This window comes from Hordeum vulgare, chromosome 7H (assembly GCF_904849725.1).
Source record: "Hordeum vulgare subsp. vulgare chromosome 7H, MorexV3_pseudomolecules_assembly, whole genome shotgun sequence".
NCBI lineage: Eukaryota > Viridiplantae > Streptophyta > Magnoliopsida > Poales > Poaceae > Hordeum > Hordeum vulgare.
This window is the reverse complement of record NC_058524.1, coordinates 591,919,250-591,935,185: the sequence shown is the minus strand read 5'-3', so window position 1 is coordinate 591,935,185 and position 15,936 is coordinate 591,919,250. Positions and strand designations below refer to the sequence as shown.

Genomic DNA, 15,936 nt, shown 5'->3' with positions numbered 1-15,936 from the left:
TCCTCTCCACTATGTATAATAGGAGAGACGCAAGGGGTGGCGCCCTAGGGAAAATCCCTAGGATTGGCCGACGACGCACAAGAGGAGGAGGAGTCCTCCTTCAGTTCGTTTTGGTGGAGGCGCTAGGAGGACTCCTCCTCCAAGTCGGTTCCTCCCCACCTCCTCAATTCGGGCGCATAGCCCCATAGGGGCTGGCCGCCCAGCATACCAGGGGCTGATGCGTGATACGTCTCAAACGTATCTATAATTTTTTATGGTTTCACGTTGTTATCTTGTCAACTTTCGATGTTTTATATACCTTTTATATCTTTTTGGGGACTAACTTATTAATTCAGTGTCAAGTGTGAGTTCCTGTTTTTTCTGTGTTTTTGACTCTTTTCAGATCTGATTTTGGAACGGAGTCCAAATGGAATAAAATCCCCGAAATATTTTATTCCAGAACAGAAGAAGATCGGGGGACTTGAGGGCCAAGGCAGGGGGCCCACAGGGAGCCCACAAGCCCTGTTGCCGCGGCCAGGGGGGCCAGCGGCAACCAGGCTTGTGGCCTCCCTGGCGCTTTCATGTCCGAGCTCTTTGGCCTATAAATTCCCTAAAATCGCAGAAAAAATCAGGGCATCCACGAAAACACTTTTCCGCCGCCGCAAGCTTCCGTTTCCGCGAGATCTCATATGGAGACCCTTCCCGGTGCCCTGTCGGAGGGGACTTTGGAGTTGGAGGGCTTCTACATCAACATCATCGCCTCTCCAATGACTCGTTAGTAGTCCACTTCAGACCTACGGGTCCGTAGTTAGTAGCTAGATGACTTCTTCTCTCTCTTGGATCTTCAATACAAAGTTCTCCATGATCTTCATGGAGATCTATCCGATGTAATCCTCTTTGGCGGTGTGTTTGTCGAGATCCGATGAATTGTGGATTTGTGATCAGATTATCTATGAATTATATTTGAGTCTTTGTTGATTTCTTATATGCATGACTTGATATCCTTGTAAGTCTCTCCGAGTCTTGGGTTTTGTTTGGCCAACTAGATCTATGATTCTTGCAATGGGAGAAGTGTTTGGTTTTGGGTTCATACCGTGCGGTGACCTTTCCCAGTGACAGAAGAGGCGGCAAGGCACGCATCATGTTGTTGCCATCAAGGGTAACAAGATGGGCTTTCATCATAAATTTGAGATTGTCCATCTACATCATGTCATCTTGCTTAAGGCGTTACTCTGTTCTTTTGAACTCAATACACTAGATGCATGCTGGATAGCGGTCGACGTGTGGAGTAATAGTAGTAGATGCAAAAAGTATTGGTCTACTTGTTTTCAATGTGATGCCTATAGATATAATCATTGCCTTAGATAACGTCATGACTTTGCGCGGTTCTATCAATTGATCGATAGTAATTCGTTCACCCACCGTCTACTTACTTTCATGAGAGAAGCCACTAGTGAACACTACGGCCCCCGGGTCTATTCACAACTATCGTCTCCACTTTCACTTTTACTTTGCTTTGTTTACTTTTTGCTTTCAGTTCTCACTTTGCAAACAATCTATAAGGGATTGACAACCCCTTCATAGCGTTGGGTGCAAGCTCTTTGTGTTTGTGCAGGTACTTGTGACTTGACGCGATCCTCCTACTGGATCGATACCTTGGTTCTCAAACTGAGGGAAATACTTACCGCCGATGTGCTACAGCACCCTTTCCTCTTCAAGGGAACACCAACGCAAGGCTCCAAGGCTGCGGGGAAATCCTTTGCATATTTGCCAAGGAAGTCCCTATAGGCGTAGCCCGTAGCAGAAGGATTCCTGGCGCCGTTGCCAGGGATGGTCTGTTGACGCGGTAGCAGAAGGATTTATGGCGCCGTTGCCGGGGAGGAGAGATCAAGTCAAGATCTATCCAAGTAGGTGCCACAAACTCATCTCTTGCATTTACCTTTTTTGCCAGTTGCCTCTCGTTTTCCTCTCCCCCACTTCACATTTGCAGTTTTCTTTTGCCTTTCTCCCTTGCCGTTTTCATTTGCCTTTTTGCCTTTCTCCTTTGCTGTTTTCTTTTGCCTTTTATCGTTTTCCTTTGCCAGTTTTCCTCGCTTGCTCTTGGGCTTGTTCGTGAGAGACCTTTGCTCATGGCCAAACCAAACTATTTCAGAAGGTTGGAAGAGATGGTTTCATGTCTTCTCAGTTTGACCAAAATAGTTACTTCCGTAGGGAATTAAAAGAGCAAAATTCTTTTATGGCCTGTTTGAATAAAGAAGTTGATGATATGGCCAAAGAATTCCTTGCACTAAATTATCAGCTTGCTCACCTTGAAAAATTGGTGGGCCAAATTTCTGACAAGCAGGCTACCTTAGTCAATAAGATGGCAGCTAAACCTGAAATTTGTGATGCAAATCACGAAGATCTTAAAGTGCTTGGTGTGACTCCTCTTGAATCTTTGTTTTCGCGTGTCAACTTACTGATGAAGGGGCTGGATATGAATCCACTTTGGTTGAAAAATGCCCCAATGATTCGGAGTCCACCTATCTTGATGATAAAGGTGTGGAGAGTGGGGTAGAAGGAATCAAAATATTGTGTAGTAATGAAACTCTCACTTTGGATTTCAAGGAATTCAATTATGATAGTTGCTCCTTGTTTGAATGCATTTCCTTGATGCAATCCATTGCAAACTCTTCACATGCTTATAGCCAAAGCAAAGCCTTTACCGCACATATCGTAGATGCTATGATGAAATCTCTTGAAGAGAAACTCGAATTAGAAGTCTCTATACCTAGAAAACTTCATGATGAGTGGGAACCTACTATCAAAATCAAAATCAAAAACTATGAATGCAATGCTTTGTTTGATTTGGGTGCTAGTGTTTCCGCGATTCCAAAGTCTTTATGTGATATTCTTGGTTTTCATGAGATTGAAGAGTTCTCTCTTAATTTGCATCTTGCGGATTCTACTGTCAAGAAACCCATGGGAAGGATCAATGATGTTCTTATTGTTGCAAATAAGAACTATGTACCCGTGGATTTCATTGTACTTGACATAGATTGCAATCCTTCATGTCCCATTATTCTTGGTAGACCTTTCCTAAGGACTATTGGTGCTATCATCGATATGAAGGAAGGGAATATTAGATTTCAATTTCCTTTAAAAAAGGGCATGGAGCATTTTCCTAGAAAGAAAATAAGATTGCCTTATGAATCTATGATGAGGGCTACTTATGGTTTGAGCACCAAAGATGACTATACGTGATTCCATCACCTTATGCCTAGCTAAGGGCGTTAAGCAATAGCGCTTGTTGGGAGGCAACCCAACGAATCTATCCTTTTTCTTTATGTTTTGTGTTTTCCACACTTTCATATTTCTGTTATGATTGTGTTTTTTGTGTTTCTTTTTGCGTTTGTGCCAAGCAAAACCGTTATGATTAGTCTTGGGGATGATCGTTTGGTCATGCTGGAAAAGACAGAAACTTTCTGCTCACGAAAAGAATTTTTTTTTGTGTAGGAGATTTTGAGTTGATTCTTTCTGCTGCTGATTGATACACAAATTCTTCAGACTGTCGTAATTTTTCAGAATTTTTGAAGTACTAAAGTATACGAAGTATACAGATTGCTACAGACTGGTCTGCTGTTAACATATTCTATTTTTGTTGAGTTGGTTGCTTATTTTGATGAAACTATGGATAGTATCGGGGGGTATTAGCCATGGAAGATTGAAAATACAGTAACCCAACATCAACATAATTATAATTTAAGTTTGCTACAGTACCTAAGGAAGTGGTGGTTTGCTTTCTTATACTAATGTTATCACGAGTTTCTGTTTAAGTTTCGTGTTGTAAAGTTTTCAAGATTTGGCTGAAGTTCTTATGGATAAAAAGATAAAGAGTGGCAAGAGCTCAAGCTTGGGGATGGCCAAGGCACCCCAAATTGATTCAAGGATGTCGTAAAAGCCTAAGCTTGGGGATGCCCCGGGAAGGCATCCCCTCTTTCGTCTTCAATCCATCAATAACGTTACTTGGGGCTATATTTTTATTCACCACATGTTATGTGTTTTGCTTGGAGCGTCTTGTATCGTAGGAGTCTTTTATTTTTGTTGTGTCACAATCTTCCTTGCTGCACACCTAGAGAGAGAGAGATGCACTCACCATGATTTTATAGAGATTCACTGATATCCTTTGGTTAGACAATTCAGCTCACATGTGCTTCACTTATATATTTTGAGCTAGTTGATTTTGCTCTATGTGCTTCACTTATATCTTCTAGAGCACGGAAGCGCGTGGCTTGGTAGTTGATCTATGCTATGAAAGTAGTCTCAAAAGGGGTAGTTATCCAAAGGGATATGAAAACTTCCACCTTCATGTGCATTGAGTAGTTAAAGAAGTTTGATTCATCTCAATTAGTTTTGAGTTGTGGTTGTGGTAATATTGAAGTTATACTAGTAAGGTGTTGTGGATCTAGAAATACTTGTGTTGAAGTTAGTGATTCTCGTAGCATGCACGTATGGTGAACCGCTATGTGATGAAGTCTGAGCATGATTAGTCTATTGATTGTCATCCTTTGTGTGGTGGTCGGGATCGTGTGATGGTTTATACCTACCAACCCTTCCCCAAGGAGTATGCGTTGAATGCTTTGTTTCGATTACTACTAAAACTTTTGCAACAAGTATATGAGTTCTTCATGACTAATATTGAGTCCATGGTTTAGATGCACTTTCACCTTCCACCATCACTATCTTCTTTAGTGTCGTGCAACTTTCGCCGGTGCATAAAACCCACCATTAGCCTCCCTCAAAACAGCCATCATACCTACCTACTATGGCTTTTTCAAAGCCATTCCGAGATATATTGCCATGCAACTACCACCATGACATGTGCTATAGCTTCTACATTGCCATTGCATGATCGTAAGATAGCTAGCATGATGTTTCCATTAATGTCTATGCCATGCTAGATCATTGTCATGGTACACTACCGAAGCCATTCCATATAGAGTCATTATTGCTCTAATTTTGAGTTGTAAGTGTGATGATCATCATTGATGGAGCATTGTCCCATGTGAGGAAATAAAAGAGGCCAGCGAAGCCCATTTACAAAAAGAGGCCAAAGATGCCCATCAAAATAATAATAATAATAAAAGGCAAAAGAGCCCACCAAAAAAATGAGAGAAAAAGAGAGAAGGGATAGTGCTACTATGTTTCCACACTTGTGCTTATTAAGCACCATGATCTTCATGATTGAGAGTCTCTCGTTTTGTCACCACCATATAGCTAGTGGGAAATTTTCATTATATAACTTAGCTTGTATATTCCAATGATAGGCTTCCTCAAATTTGCCTTAGGTCTTCGTGAGCAAGCAAGTTGGATGCACATCCACTAGTTTTCTTTAAGGGCTTTCACATACTCTTAGCTCTAGTGCATCATTTGTATGGCAATCCCTACTCATTCACGTTGATATCTATTGATGAGCATCTCCATAGCTCGTTGATATGCCTAGTCAATGTGACCATCTTCTCCTTGTTTGCCTTGCAACCTCCACCACACTCCATTCCACTTAGAGTGCTAAAACCATGGCTCACGCTCATGTATTGTGTGAGAGTTGAAAATGTTTGAGAAAGTAAAGGTGTGAAAACAATTACTTGGCCAATACCGAGGTTGTGCATGATTTAAATTCATTGTGCAAGGATGGTAGAGCATAGCCAAACTATATGATTTTGTAGGGATAACTTTCTTTTGGCCTTGTTATTTTGAAAGTTCATGATTACCTTGTTAGTTTGCTTGAAGTATTATTATCTCCATGTCAATACCAAACTATTGTTTTGAATTTAATGGATCTGAACATTCACGTCACATAAGAGGAGTTACAAAGGACATATATGCTAGGTAGCATGAAAGCATCAAAAATTCATTCTTTATCACTTCCCTACTCGAGGACGAGGAGGAGTTAAGCTTGGGGATGCTTGATACGTCTCAAACGTATCTATAATTTTTTATGGTTTCACGTTGTTATCTTGTCAACTTTGGATGCTTTATTTACCTTTTATATCTTTTTGGGGACTAACTTATTAATTCAGTGCCAAGTGCTAGTTCTTGTTTTTTCTCTGTTTTCGACTCTTTTCAAATCTGATTTTGGAACGGAGTCCAAACGGAATAAAATCCCCGAAATAAATTTTTCCAGAACAAAAGAAGATCGGGGGACTTGAGGGCCAAGGCAGGGGGCCCACAGGGAGCCCACAAGCCCTGTTGCCGTGGCCAGGGGGCCCGCGGCAACCAGGCTTGTGGCCTCCCTGGCGCTCCCCTGCCCTAGCTCTTTGGCCTATAAATTCCCTAAAATCGCAGAAAAAATCACGGCATCGACGAAAACACTTTTCCGCCGCCGCAAGCTCTCGTTTTCGCGAGATCTCATCTGGAAACCCTTCCCGGTGCCCTGCCGGAGGGGACTTTGGAGTTGGAGGGCTTCTACATCAACATCATCGCCTCTCCAATGACTCGTGAGTAGTCCACTTCAGACCTACGGATCCGTAGTTAGTAGCTAGATGGCTTCTTCTCTCTCTTGGATCTTCAATACAAAGTTCTCCATGATCTTCATGGAGATCTATCCGATGTAATCCTCTTTGGCGGTGTGTTTGTCGAGATCCGATGAATTGTGGATTTGTGATCAGATTATCTATGAATTATATTTGAGTCTTTGTTGATTTCTTATATGCATGATTTGATATCTTTGTAAGTCTCTCCGAGTCTTGGGTTTTGTTTGGCCAACTAGATCTATGATTCTTGCAATGGGAGAAGTGCTTGGTTTTGGGTTCATACCGTGCGGTGACCTTTCCAAGTGCCAGAAGGGGCAGCAAGGTACGCATCGTGGTGTTGCCATCAAGGGTAACAAGATGGGCTTTCATCATAAATTGGAGATTGTCCATCTACATCATGTCATCTTGCTTAAGGCGTTACTCTGTTCTTTTAAACTCAATACACTAGATGCATGTTGGATAGCGGTCGACATGTGGAGTAATAGTAGTAGATGCAGAAAGTATCGGTCTACTTGTTTTGGACGTGTTGCCTATAGATATAATCATTGCCTTAGATAACGTCATGACTTTGCGCGGTTCTATCAATTGCTCGACAGTAATTCGTTCACCCACCATCTACTTGCTTTCATGAGAGAAACCACTAGTGAACACTACGGCCCCCGGGTCTATTCACAACTATCGTCTCCACTTTCACTTTTACTTTGCTTTGTTTACTTTTTGCTTTCAGTTCTCACTTTTCAAACAATCTATAAGGGATTGACAACCCCTTCATTGCATTGGGTGCAAGCTCTTTGTGTTTGTGCAGGTACTTGTGACTTGACGCGATCCTCCTACTGGATCGATACCTTGGTTCTCAAACTGAGGGAAATACTTACCGTCGCTGTGCTACATCACCCTTTCCTCTTCAAGGAAACACCAACGCAAGGCTCCAAGGCCGCGGGGAAATCCTTTGCATATTTGCCAAGGAAGTCCCTATAGGCGTAGCCCGTAGCAGAAGGATTCCTGGCGCTGTTGCCAAGGAAGGTATGTTGACGCAGTAGCAATGCGCCACATCTTAGGCCTATGTGCCCCCCTCCCCCCTCCCCCCCGGTGGCTGGGCCATCCCGGTGAACCCCTGAAACCCATTCGTCACCCCCGGTACTTTACCCGCAGTGCCCGAAACCTTTCCGGAACCCATATACCTCTTTCATATATATCAATCTTCATCTCCGGACCACTCTGAAACTCCTCGTGACTTACGGGATCTCATCTGGGACTCCGAACAACCTTCGGTCACCAACATACATCTCAACTATACTGAAACATCATAGAACCTTAAGTGTGCAGACCCTACGGGTTCGAGAACTATGCAGACATGACCGAGACACTCTCCGATCAATAACCAACAGCGGGACCTGGTTTCCCATATTGGCTCCTACATATTCTACGAAAATCTTTATCGTTGAACCTTTATGTCAAGGATTCAGTTAATCCCGTATATTATCCCCTTTGTCCATCGGTATGTTACTTGCCCGAAATTCGATCGGCGGTATCTCCATACCTAGTTCAATCTCGTTGCCGCAAGTCTCCTTACTCTTCCCGTAATACAAGATCTCATGACTAACTCCTTAGTCACATTGCTTGCAAGCTCATTGTGTTGTTGTATTACCGAGTGGGCCCTAGAAATACCTCTCCGTCACACGTAGTGAAAAATCCCATTCTTGATTCACGTCAACCCAACAGACACCTTTGGAGATACCTGTAGAGCACCTTTATAGTCACCCAGTTACGTTGTGACGTTTGATACACACAAGGCATTCCTCCGTTGTCTAGGAGTTGCATGATCTCATGGTCATAGAAACAGATACTTGACATGCAGAATCATGATGACGGGCCCGATCTAGCCATGATGTGTCCGTGGGTTCTCTCGTGAGCAGCGGAATCGTCGGTCGTCTTCCAGCGGAGATGGAAGGAGCGGCAGTCTCCAGTTCTGGTGGTGGTGCGTCGAGGGCTTGGTCCCTGGCATAGGTGCGTATTTCTTCGGACGAAAGTCTCGCTCTTAGCCGGTGTCGGCAACATCTGTGCATGTTGCTTCCCTGTTGAAGGATTCACCGAGGAGTTTTGCACCTATCCCGCTCTCGAGTTCTAGTCTCCGGGTGAAAACCGAGATGTGCTTGTCGGATCGGCAATGATGGCGCTCTTGGCGTCGTTTCTTCGATGGAAGCATCATTTTGGAGATTGACCTCTTAGCTGGAGCACCTTGTTTGTGGTTGAGCAGTTGACGGGAAGCTTCCGGTGACAAGATGTCTGCGGTAGTGCATTAGGTCGTGGCCAGTGGGTGTCCGACGGTAGCTGCACATTTGGAGCACTCTCGACATGCGGTCAGCCTTAAAAAAGTCAGGTTGGTCCTCCTCCCGGCGCCGGAACAGCACATGCCCGCTCCTTCCTCAGATGTCTTCTCTCTTCGGTGTCGGTGAGGCTAGGCGATCATGATCAATACTTTAAAATGGTTTTTTTGGGTGAAGTTCTCGCAAACTCGAAGTCGCCAGGCTACGACCGCGGTGGGCGATATACGATGACACCGACCTCCTCGGTGTTGCCTTTCTATTTTGTGTTGTATTGGCTCAGCCTTTTGACGCCTTTGTATGCCTTAGTGGTGCTTCTAATCTAGTATAGTTAAGGTGGTGTGGGCGGTGTGTTCGCTGTATTAGTTTTCGCTCTCCTGCTAACTTTTAAAAAAATGTCGACGCAGAAAGTTTCGATTGAAATAGGATCTAAACAAGGAAGAGCACTTGCCATTCGTTGGTTATTAGAAGCATCCCAAAAGCGTCCGGGTCGAAATATGGCTTTCAAATTAAGGAAAGAAGCTGCATGCTCAGATACATAAAGTTTTAGAGAGCAGCCACGGGGTGGCTGCATAAAACATACTGCTGAGGATAGGGTGGAGGCAAGTGTATTAAGGAAGCAATAATAAGAGCAGGCAAACAAAAAAGTTTCTTTGAACTGTCGATGAAACAGAATAGTGAACAGAACAAATCACAAGACGTGATGAGACTTTTTGACAGGCAAGAAAAGTATAGGAGCAACATTATATCAACGAAGAACCAGGTAACTCTCTCGAGATCAAGCACAAGAGCAAAAGAATTACCAGTGGACAACAGATACATAATCTAAGTTCAACATCCGTTACATCACCAGACATCAAAACATAGTTCTCTTCCCAGTATCACCACAAACAGGTCATTTAACAGCAAGATAGTAAGATTGACTCATCGATACAAAATAGTTCAACTCAACAAGAGCAGGTAAGGGATAACAGCACCAAAAATTTAGAGCTTGTCCTCGAAATCAGATAGAGGGGTCATCTGCTCCTTGAGACCCTTCCTCTTGCGGATCTCCGTGACAAGCGTCGCCGACTGGGTGCCCGGGTCCAAAGGATCAGAAGCCATGATGTCCCAGTGGTCAAACACACACTGGGGGAAGGCCTGGCCGGAGGTCGCGGCCCTCAGGGTGCTTGAGAACCCAAAGGACTCGATGACGGGGAGGTAGGCCTTGATGTTGTAGAGCGGGGTACCTTGCCTCTGCATCTCCTCGAACACGTGCCCTCTCTTCTGGTTCAGAACACCATAGATGCCACCAAGTGCATTCTCCGGGGCCTGGATCTCAACCAGGTAGACGGGCTCCAGCAGCCTTGGCTTGGCAGTGAGCTGAGAAGCATAAATGACCCTCCTGGCCGTTGGGATGACCTGACCACCACCCCTGTGAATGGCATCAGTGTGGAGAACAACATCACAGACCTCAAAGCAAATGCCACGCATGTTCTCCTCAGCCAATGCACCTTCCTTTGATGCCCACTGGAACCCAGCCACAACAGAGTCCTTGATTTCATTGAGATATTGCACTCCCTTACACATGTCAACAACCATGTTGGGGCCAGTCGTCTCAGGTCCAAAGCACCAAATCTTCTTGGCAAGATCCTTGTCCCAACCAAACTCCTCAGACAGGATCTTGGAGCGCACCTTAGGATCATCACGTGGGCCAATGCGGCCATCATCAATAGCCTCAGCCAATCCCTCCTCCAATGGGCGAGCTTCCATGTAAAGACGGTTGTGCTTGTTGGGGGACTTGCTCATGACTGTACGGCAGGACTTCTCCAGAACAGTCTCACGGAAGGAGACGACAGGAGGGGAAACAATGATTTCAGCACCACCCATGAAGTCATCCTGCAGATCCTTCAAACAGATTTCAAGGTGAAGCTCTCCAGCTCCAGCAATGATATGCTCGCCAGACTCTTCAATGGTACAGAGAACCATAGGATCAGACTTTGCCAGACGCTTCAAACCCTCAACAAGCTTGGGAAGATCAGAAGCCACCTTACACTGAACAGCAACACGCACAACAGGGGACACAGAGAACTTCATTGCCCTGATTGGGCAGGCATCAACTTCCTTCTCATTTGTCAGGGTTGCATTCTTTGTGATGAACTGATCCAAACCAACCAAAGCAACAGTGTTACCACAGGGAACATCCTCAACAGATTCTTGCTTCTTTCCCATCCAGATAACAGTACGCTGGACACTCTTCACATACAGATCCTTCTTCTGGCCGGGAACAAAGTTGGGACCCATGATACGGACCTTCATGCCAGTTGCAACCCTCCCGGCAAAAACACGTCCAAAGGCAAAGAATCTACCCTTGTCAGATGCTGGAATCATCTTGGACACATACAGCATAAGAGGACCATCAGGATCACAGTTTCTGATAGCATTTGCATAAATGTCATCAAGGGGGCCCTCGTATAAGTTCTCCACACGATACCTCTGGGCCTTTGAAGGAGAGGGAAGGTGAAAGATCATCATCTCAAGCAGAGCACGACTGGCAGGCAGCCAAGTTTGCATCACACGCTTCATGAGAGCCTTGCCCATCAAGTCCTTCTCATCATTCTTCATGGTCACACCAAGCTTCTTCAACATAGGCCACAACTTATCCTTCTGGTCATTCATGCAGGTGGCTATGATTTGCTTGATTGGCTCATAGCAGAACTGAACGAAACCTCTCTTGCAGGTAGCTGTCCCAGTGTTCTTGGAGGTCCATTTCTTTGTGGCTGGGTCAAAGAAGTTCTCACCCCACAGCCTCTCCATCATCTTTGCCTCATCAACACCAAACTTGGAGGCATACATCTTGGCAAAGTTTGTAAGGGTGAAAGCCCACCCATGCAAACCAGCAGAGAATGCAACAGTACCCTTTTCTGGGTACACTTGGACATCACCCAGGAGCACATCTTCATATGTTGCCATGATGACATTGGCATTTTCAATAACACGGGAGAAAGTCTGATATGCTTCCTCACCTTCCACTTGAAGCTCAAGGAAGCATCTGTCCATCTTGTTCACAGTAAGGACTGGCCTAATCCTCTCACCAAGAGCTTGGCGCAGGACAGTTTCGGTCTGCACACAGACACCCTCAATACAGTCAACAACCACCAACGCTCCATCAGTGATACGAAGAGCAGCTGTGACTTCCGAAGAAAAGTCAACGTGGCCAGGTGAGTCAATAAGGTTGATCAGGTATTCGTCTCCATCACGATCGCCCTTGTACATCTCGAGTGATTCAGGAGTCATCTGGTAGAAGAGAGAGATACCCGTGGATTTGATTGTGATACCACGCTCTGCCTCATCTGCACGGGTATCGGTCATGCGAACATCACCAGCAACTTCCTGGGCAATAATTCCAGCAGCTGCCACAAGGGAATCGGTAAGCGTAGACTTGCCTGCAAATATGTAAATAATCTGTGAGTACAGTGCACAAACATGTAGTCTGACAGTTGAACAAAATTGATATGATTACAACAGAACGCTTCAAATTATAAGACAGAAGTAGGATACAGCAGTATACATTCAAACAATCCAGAAAAAAAATCATAATTGAACCAGCTATTTAGTCCCATGGTTAAACAAAATCTAGTGGGACATTGCAAACAACACAAATATCAGGACATCAATTTAGAAGTAACTAAGTGCAACCACATGAATTTCAGATCTTATAAATTGTAATACGTTCAGCATCAAACTGGAGCATGCACCAAACTTGGGAGATTCTGAGCCCTTGGATGATGTGTCAATAGGTAATTTTAAGCTTATTAAAGTAGAAATCAATCATACAATAAACAGTAACAGTAAATTCTAAGATACCCAATTGGATCTATCAGTTTATAGAGGTGAAACTAGTTATTATTTCAAAACAATGCTAAAGCAGCTAATTAAATGGAACAAATTCAAAGAGATTCAGTTCTTCGAATTAATAGAGTAGAATGAGCAGGCTACAGAAAAATCAATCAACGAGATCCTACTAAATAAACTCGATAATGTTGCTTTTCAGGCACATACCGTGGTCTACATGAGCAATAACCGACATGTTACGGATATTGTTTTTCTTGTCCATGATTCCGCGGAGCTCCTCCGCTGTAAACTTCACCATCTTGGCTGTGTTTGAGTGTCACAGCTGGAAATATGGTTCCTGTTCAAAGAATAGCAAACTATCAGAATCAGACAAGAATTAAGTGTAATAACTAAAACATGAAAATCTGACAATAATATAATAATGACTCTGTCCATTTAATTAAAACAACAATTGTGTAATTAAGATAGCTACTACTAACATTTTTGTATGCCCAAAAGTCATATATAGTGCTACCTTAATAGTTTAACCAACACTTCAACCAACAAGAGCTGATAAAGTGAAATATATAATATGGTCAATCAAGCATATTAAAACTAAAATACTCTTAACTAAAAATAGCACCAACAGACCATGATCTGAAAACCTAATTGTCCAAAGTGCAGTAGCCAGAAAGCAATAAGACTAGCCAATATTTAAGGAAGAAATGAAATCCATTATGAGAAGTGTAGATGCAAAAGCTGATGCTCTACCGTTGAAGGGGCTACACGACTACGAAGCAAAAACAGGTAACCTATTCACTAACTAAACCTTACAGAACCTCCAGGACTGTACACAAGTTATAAAAGGATTGATCATAGAGAAACTTCACCAGAACCAATCACGTACTAGTGGCAAAACAGTGCAGAATATCATGTAAATAGTAAGGGGTACTATTTAGTTGATTTGTAACAGGAGCACAAGTTGATTTGTAAAGCAACAACAAGTTTAGGAACAAGCCCTGACTGTAATATCACAACAATTATTACGAACATAAACACTAAAAACAACGGCGCAGAACGTCATTGGGTTGAACTCTGCAGAGGTGCAAACCCAGCCATACATGGGGAGGACTGAAGAACACAAAGAAAATACTCACTTAAACGAAATGATAGGATCAGAGAGAAATTCATGCAGGATGCCCCAAGTAAAATAACATAAAACGCTGAAACACACAGAGAAATTCATGCAGAACGTGTGCAGCGGCACCTGAACAAAACTGACCAGGTACGAGAGGCAGGCGCAAGCAAGCAAAAGCCTACCAGCTTGAACAAACAGTCTAGCTAAACCCGTGAACGAACAACACCGTAACGACAGATCCGCGGCCTCGGGGGCCGCACATAAACCAGCCGACGCATCTACTGGCGTCAGAATGAAATCGTTCCCCGGAACGGGCGAGCGGGGCGAACAAAACAGTAGATCTACAGCGTTCGGGAACGGGAAAAACACACACGAACGACCACGAATCCAGTAAAGGGGGGACCGGAGCGCATCCAGCTAGCGAGGGGACTGCGACCGGTGAAATCGATCGATCGACCGGGTAGCGGCTGGCTACTGCGGACTACGGAGAGGCGAAGGGGCAGGCTAAGCAATCGGGGAAGCGACTCGCCGACGAAGCAACCGGAGAAGCGAGGAGGGCTGGGGGTGGGGGAGGGGAGAGGGGATGTCCGGCTCACCTTGGGGTTGGTTCCTCTTCCGCCTCCCGGGCCGAGAGGAGGGAGTGTGGGAGATGAGGGAAGCGGCGGCGCTCCCGGGGAGAATGGAAGGGGTGAAGGGAGGAAGGGTAGGGCGGCTTTGCTTGCCAGTATATATAGTGGTGCTGTGACGGGCCAGATAGATACGCGAGCAGCGAATGGGTGGGGAGAGGCCGCGGTCGCGCGATTACGGCCCAGAAGCCCTGTCTGGGAGGAGTCAGACCGGCGGCCCGGCCCAAGGAATGGACTTTTTTTTTGACAGAGTGCAACCAATCGCTCGCATACACTCCACATATGAGCGCACGCATGCACATCATACTAACATTTTTTAAAGACTGAGTCTGCACATCATCTTAAGATTGACGAAGTCGTCACGTAGTCGATGAAAATATCTCCTCCTACTAAATACACAGAAACGCCTGAAATAAATCCACAAAAATGCAATCATCAATGTCAAGTCCAGAACTTATACTCCGATGAATAGGGAATATCATTGTCCTCCTAGCCATCCAAATACATATTGGCTTGCGCCTAAGGGATGGACTAGATAAACATGGAAAGAACTTCACACGAGATGAATAAGTTTTGCTTAAAAAAACAAGATGGATAAGTAAGCAAAAGAAAGATGAATAAGAAACGCTCAAAAAATAGATGAATAAGCGACGCTCAAAAGAATGAAACAAAATATGTGTCTCTTTTTCAGGGAATGTCGCTTAGCTTTGTTTCATATTCCTTTCATATATTTATGTAACGTATATTATTTTCATCATGATGGCCAAAACATATAATTATTGACAATTTAGGATCAAATTATGCTTCACTATTTACTTGATTGTCGTCAAGTAGATCTTTTTTCCTAGAAAGGGAACAAATACACGCAATCGGAAAAGAGATATTGTTATCTCCACAGTGAGATATAAATGAAATCATGAGAGAAATATTTTCCTTTTTCTGGAGGGCTAAAAACAAAACTTCGAGGAATTATAAAATGCATTTTATATTATCAAACATAAATACACCTTATATAAAAAACGAAGGGGTGTCAAACAAGGATACATCATCCAACAACAAATTGGTAATAAACATGGGAGAATTCTACTCATACTAAAGCCATGAGCGACACGGTTCGAACCAGATGCAAAATGCTTGAATTTGACAGAATAAAAATCGGCACATATATTAATACATTCATGGAGTATCGGTGCAATAATGGCCAAAGAGCGCACACCTGCCTTGATGAACGCGCTAGTAATCTTTGTATTCCCAAGCTGATTGTAAGATCTAGTCATCGTTCCGTGTCGTTTCCGCTGTAAGCGCGTCCGAAGTTGGTGTGGCGAAGAAAGTTTTTGTAGTGATGAAGTGATTTGAATCATCTGAATGACAGTGCCACATGGATCGGAGTTATTTTCATACAAAAAAGAGGCATCAACATTAAGCTACTTGATTCCCGTCGACGATTTCGACTAAAAGGCTTCCCTTGCGGAAACACAACAGTGTATCCGACACGATAATAGTTCAGACTAAGTTTTGAATCAACGACAACGTATTTTCATCGC

General features: G+C 43.9%; 1 protein-coding gene across 1 annotated transcript; it reads right to left on the bottom strand.

Annotated features, from left to right (window-relative positions):
* Nucleotides 1–9,614: 9,614 nt before the first annotated feature.
* Nucleotides 9,615–14,472, bottom strand: LOC123408103 (elongation factor 2). Its single transcript, XM_045101296.1, has 3 exons — nucleotides 14,363–14,472; nucleotides 12,857–12,986; nucleotides 9,615–12,240 (listed from the first exon to the last, which is right to left on the bottom strand). Exons 2-3 carry the CDS (start codon nucleotides 12,945–12,947, stop codon nucleotides 9,800–9,802), a joined length of 2,532 nt encoding a protein of 843 aa, XP_044957231.1. The 5' UTR covers nucleotides 12,948–12,986; nucleotides 14,363–14,472; the 3' UTR covers nucleotides 9,615–9,799.
* Nucleotides 14,473–15,936: the final 1,464 nt, after the last annotated feature.